At 42.9% G+C, this 6,000-nt stretch overlaps 1 protein-coding gene across 4 annotated transcripts in view; it reads left to right on the forward strand.

Annotated features, from left to right (window-relative positions):
• The window catches only part of LOC114027891 (cadherin-5-like), a 49,998-nt gene extending 44,375 nt beyond the window's left edge, over window positions 1-5,623 (forward strand). For all 4 annotated transcript variants that reach the window (XM_027842067.1, XM_027842066.1, XM_027842068.1 and 1 more), the window contains 3 exons: window positions 471-579; window positions 2,742-2,987; window positions 4,607-5,623. In XM_027842067.1, coding sequence (XP_027697868.1) covers window positions 471-579; window positions 2,742-2,987; window positions 4,607-5,136 — 885 coding nt within the window. In that variant the 3' untranslated portion in view covers window positions 5,137-5,623. The remainder of the gene's footprint in view (window positions 1-470; window positions 580-2,741; window positions 2,988-4,606) is intronic.
• Window positions 5,624-6,000: the final 377 nt, after the last annotated feature.

The following is a 6,000-nucleotide window of genomic DNA, read 5'->3' on the forward strand; positions in this document are numbered from 1 at the left end:
GGGCAGCTAGGTAGCCTAGTGGATAGAGTGCCAGGCCTTGAGTCAGGAAGACATTAGTTCAAATTTGGCCTCAGATACTTACCCTCCTTGTGTGTCCCTGGGCAAATCACTTCACCCAATTTACCTTAGTTTCCTCATCTGTAAAATGAGCTGGAGAAGGAAATGGCAAACCATTTTAATATCTCTGCCAAGAAAACCCCAAATCGGGTCATAAAGAGTCAGTCACGACTGAAATGGCTGAACAACAATGACAAATCCTAAAATTTGCCTGGGGTTCTACTTGTTCCTGTGCACAGGAGTTCCCAGAGAGATACATGGTGCCATATGGATGTGGTAATTCTAGCCTATTCTGAAGCTGTGCCCATAGATTGTTCATTTTCCACTATTGAGAAACAATGTTTCTACACCCAATTCGCTACCCTGTTTTATGCAGAACTGACTCCCCAATTCCTTCTTTTCAATCACTACAGTTAGTCACAAGGATCATGGCCACAGACAAGGACGTAACACCACTGGATGTGAAGTTCAAATACTCCCTGAGCAAAGAGGACAGCAATTTTACCCTGACAGAAAATCGAGGTATTGTATCTCTACGAGAGCTCTTGTTATAGTGATACTTAAAATAACATCACACTTCTACGGCACCTCAAAATTTATGAAGAATTTCCCATCCCTTCCAACAATTCCATCGACTCTCTTTCTGGCTGCTCTTGCTGCCTCAAGTCTCTCCCCACTCCACTCAGCAGTCAAATTGATCTTCCCAAAGCACAGGTAGGACCATGTCACCTTCCTATTTAATATATTCCAGTGGCTTCCTATTATCTCTAGGTCCAAATATAAAATTCTCTGCCATTTAAAGACCTCCATAATCCATCCCCTTCCTAACCTGTCTGGACTATTTACACTTTATTGTTCTCCATGTGGTGACACGGACCTCCGTGGCAGTCCTTGTATAAGACATCCCATCTCCCAGTTCAGGGCATTTTCACTGTCTGTCCCCCATGCCTGAAATTCTCTCTCCTCATCTCCACCTCTTAGCTCCTCTGGCTTCCAGTACCAACTAGATTCTTCTCTTTTACAAGAAATCTTCCCTGATCCTCCTTCATGCTAATGTATTCCTTCTGTCAGTTTTATCTCTAATTTATCCTATCTATAACCTATTTACACAGAGTTCTTTGAACATGGTGTTCCCCTTCTTAAGAGCAGAGACTATCTTTTGCCTCTATTTGCATCCTTGGCACTTAACAAAGTGTCTGACACCTAGTAGGCATTTAAATATATGTTAACTTGACTTGCTAGGTACTAGAAGTATTATTTTTCCCATTTTATATAGAAGGAAAATATAATGGAAAAAGGTTAAATTATTTGCACAGTATCATGCAATTAGGACCAGTCAGGATTTTAACCCGTGTCTCCTAATTCCAAGTCTTGTGATCTTTGCAGGCTACCACACTGTCTCTCATGCAACCCAATTTTCCAACTCAATTCAAAAAGAGAAAGTACAGCCAAGATTATCAGGCCAAGTTCTTTTGTAACCTCAGGACTTACAACTAGAAGAAACTTTAGAGATAATAATATCTAGCATTTATACAGTGTTCTAAGGATTTCAGAGTGCTTTAGATATGTCATCTTATTTAACGTTCATAATGACCCTATAGGGTAGTGCTGTCATAATGCCTATTTTATATTTTAAGGTTGGGAGAGATTAAGTGATTTACCTAGGATCACATAGCTAGTGTCTGAAGCAGGATTTGAACTCAGGTCTTTCAGAACACTTAGAGATCATTTGGTCCAACTCCCTCATTTACAAATGGGGAAAGCGAATTACAGAGTTAGGAAACCAATATGGTAATCCAGGTGTAATTTAAAGGCTGAAAACTCAACAAAGTAGAACTGAAAGAATGCTGAACCTATAATAGAAGGATTTGGGTTTGGGAAGAGAAAGGAAGGATAGGAAAAGGAAAAGAAGAGAAGAATAGGGAGGAAAAGACAAGGAAGGGAATGATAGAAAAGATAGGGAAGGGAAGACTAGAGAAGGGAAGGATAGGGAAGAGAATGAAAGGGAAAGATAGGGAAGGATGGGGAAGGAAAGGGAAGGAAAGGAAATGAAAAGAAAAGGAAGGAAGAAAAGGGAAAGGAAGGAAAAGGAAGAGAAGAGAATGGAAAGAAAGAGAAAGGGAAAGGAAGAGAATGGAAAGAAAGAAAGGGAAAGGGAAAGAAAGGAAGAGAAGGGAAGGGAAGGGAAAGCTAGGGAAATAAAGTTGAAAAGGGGAAGGGAAGGGAAGGATGGGGAAGAGAATAGAAAGAAAGGGAAGGGAAGATAAAGGAAATGAAGCAAAGGGAAGGGAGGGAAGAAAAGGGAAAGGAAGGAAAGAGAAGAGAACAGAAGGGAAGAAAAGGGAAGGGAAGGGAAAGAAAGGGAAGAGAACAAGCCTTTATTAAGAACCTACTATATGCCAGTCACTATGCTAGGCACTTTACAAATATTATCTCATTTGAATCCCAGTTCTGCCATTTACTACCTGTATAACTTACTACCTGTATACTTAGGCAAGTGAATTCATTTCTATGGGCCTCAGTTTCCTCCTTTATAGAATAATTGGTTGGACAAGATGATCTCCAACTTCTCTTGGAACCCTGTATATGATATTATGAGCCCACAACAGCATTGTGCCAGACTCCCAGGATATTAGCAGTTGTGTCAGATCAATGACGTTATCCAGATGTACTTTCCCTTTCAGACAATTCAGCCAACATCACAGTGAAATATGGTCAGTTTGATCGGGAGAGAGCCAAGGTTCACTACCTTCCTGTGGTCATTGCTGACAATGGGAAACCCAGCCTTACAGGCACCACTACCCTTGTCATCACAGTCTGCAAATGCAATGACCATGGGGAGCCCACGTTCTGTGAAGAGCCAGCCAGGACGGTTGGAGTGAGCATCCAGGCCCTTGTGGCCATCTTTCTGTGCATCCTCACCATTGGTGGTAAGTGCAAGAATCTTGACCTTGTAAAGTAGGGTCTTATTTGGGGTACAAGGGAGGGAGGGGCCAGGTTTTGAGTAACCAAGAAGTATATGACATGATTTTTAAAGCCTTGGAGTGGGAATTAGAGACCCACATTCTTGACCTGGCTTTGCCACTAGCTTACTTTGTGACCTTTCATAATTTTCTTCCTCTCCCTGGGCCTTAATTCTCTCATCTTTAAAATGAGACAGTCAAATTAGATGATCTCAAAAGCCCATTCCACATCTAATATTCTTCATTCTTTGTGGTGTAACAGGCCTAGTCCAGTGTTCTTTCTAATATACCACCAAGAAACAGGGATTATTATGCCCATTTTACAGAGGAGAGAAGGGCAGAGCCATAAAACAATTTGCCCAAAGTCATATAACTTATAAGTGGCAGAGGAAGGATTGAAACCTAGATTGTCTAACTCCCAGCCAATGCAACAAACAACATTCGAAATGCCAGCTCTGGAAATTTTTGCTAGCTGTCCATGGTGCCTGGAACTGCTTCCCTCCTCATCTTTGCCTCCTGGTTTCCTTCAAGTCCCAGCTAAAATCCCACCTTCTACAAGAAGCCTTTCCCAATCTCTCTTAAATCTAGTGTCTTCTTTTTACTGATTATTCCCCATTTATCCTGTATATATCTTGTTTGCACATAGTTGTTTGTATGTCACCTCTCCCATTAGATTGTGAGAGCTCCTTGAGGGCAGGGACTATCTTTTACCTTTCTTCCTATCCCATTTGACAGTGTCAGTGACTTTGGTAACAAGAACTTTTTTTCTGGGTTTTCAGCAGCCGGGACTATAGCATCTATAGGGGTAGCTGCCAGGCTGCATCTCCACAAGGGTTGCTTGTGATGGCAGAGGATGATGGCAGAGGGCAGTGGGTTATTACTATTCCCAAAGCTTTTCAGTCCAGGGTGCTGGGTTGTCTCCATTGAGGTCTGAGAGGAGATAGTGGTCAGTGCAGTGGTGGTCTGACTAATCTTTAGCTCTCCCTTCAAGGGGACTGACAAGGCCATCTAACTGAGCCAGGTGCCATCACATAATAAAAAGAATCACCAGGTTGGGATGTAGTATGAAATGTTGGTTCTAGAGCAGGTTCTGCCACTGACTTGTTGTGAGATTCCCAACAAGTCATTCCTCTGGGCCTCAGTTTCCTCATCTGTAAAATGAGGAAGCTGACCTAGATTGTCTGTAAGGTTGCTCCAGTTTAGAACTCTTTGTAAACTTTAAAGCACCTTACAAATGCTAGCTATCATTATTATTATTATTATTATTAGAATTGACAGGAACTTAAAACACAGAACACAGGGTGTTAGAACTAGAGGGACCTTTAAAACGTAAGTCACAGAATGTTGAAACATTCTTTGTTCACACAATCTAAGGACCCTTCCGGTTTAGACATTGTGTGACATAGTTAGAAACGTGCCCTACCATTAGATTGTTATCTTCTTGGGGGAAGGAACTGTCTTTTGCCTCTTTTTGTATCTCCAGTGTTTCTCACAGTGTGTAGTACGTAGTAGGTGCTTTGTAAATGTTTATTGATTGACTGACTATGTGCTTAGTAAGAGCTGACATAAATACGTTTTACTTGTAGTGATCACGCTTCTCATCATCCTCCGTCGACGGTTAAAGAAACAGGACAGAGCTCAAGGCAAGAATGTAGCAGAAATTCACGAGCAGCTGGTCACCTACGATGAGGAAGGCGGTGGAGAGATGGATACCAACAGCTATGATGTATCTGTGCTCAACTCAGCCTACAAGAGCAGTGGAAAGCCACCAGGAGGGAAGCCACCCCGGTCTGCCCTAGATGCACGGCCTTCTCTCTATGCTCAGATCCAGAAACCTCCCAGGCCTGCTCACCCCCCAGCTGTAAGTGGGGAGATGGCTGTCATGATTGAGGTGAAGAAGGATGAGGCGGACCATGATGGCGGTGGACCCCCATATGACACACTCCACATCTATGGCTATGAAGGAGCTGAGTCCATCGCCGAATCACTCAGCAGCCTCGTCACAGACTCCTCAGATTCAGACATTGACTATGACTTCTTGAATGACTGGGGGCCCAGGTTCAAAATGTTAGCTGAGCTATATGGCACCGAGCCTAGCCAGGAACTGTTATATTAAAGTCACCACTGACTGGGGGCTCTGAAGGACAAGAGTCGTCAGAGGCCAGCCACCATTGGCACCGACGGCCGAGTTCTCACGCTAGGGATCAACAAAACCCCTTTCATTTGGATCCCAGAAACCAGCCCCTTTGCAGGAAAAGATCCAAATCCCCAAGGTAACCTGAAAGAAACCATAAGGATAGACATAGCCACTTTTTAATTTCTTGCACATAATAGATACTCAATAATGGCTTGTTGAATTCACTTGAATTTGGAAGATGTAGAAAAATAACTGAGTATAATCGCACACCTCATCCTCCATTTATCCACACCTCTGGAGAGGCAGTGAGATGTGGTGGATAAAACCCTGGATTTGTACCCAAGTTCAAATTTTGCCTCTGCTAATCACTACTCAAAAATGTGAAAAAGGCACTTCTCTGGGCCTCAATTTCCTCTTTTGCAAAATGAAGTGGATGGACTGGTTGTTGTCCTTCGGTGCTCAAAGAGGACCAAAATGATATCATTATGTCAGAGTCAAGGTACAGTGTGTTCGACTGTGGCTGATCAGACCAAGACAATGTCTAAGGTCTCTTCCCACTCTATAACCTGGGATTCTGTGAAAAATATGGCCATTCTGACAATGAAGGCACCACCATCTACCTGATGGCAGATACCATGGAAGACAGCAAATTACCGACTTCTACCTGGTTTGCCACGCCAACTAAGCAACAGCTGACAGCTCAGTACCACACAATGCTTGGGAGAGAAGATGTCTATGGGAAGCCAAGTCAACTGCGTTTGTTCTGCTTCAAATTTGCTAGTAAATCTTCATAGGTCATCCTTACTCTCTCTGAACCAACAGTATAAGTTGGATTTTCCCCAC

Source organism: Vombatus ursinus, unplaced genomic scaffold (assembly GCF_900497805.2).
Source record: "Vombatus ursinus unplaced genomic scaffold, bare-nosed wombat genome assembly UNPS02014864.1, whole genome shotgun sequence".
In the NCBI taxonomy this organism is placed as follows: domain Eukaryota; kingdom Metazoa; phylum Chordata; class Mammalia; order Diprotodontia; family Vombatidae; genus Vombatus; species Vombatus ursinus.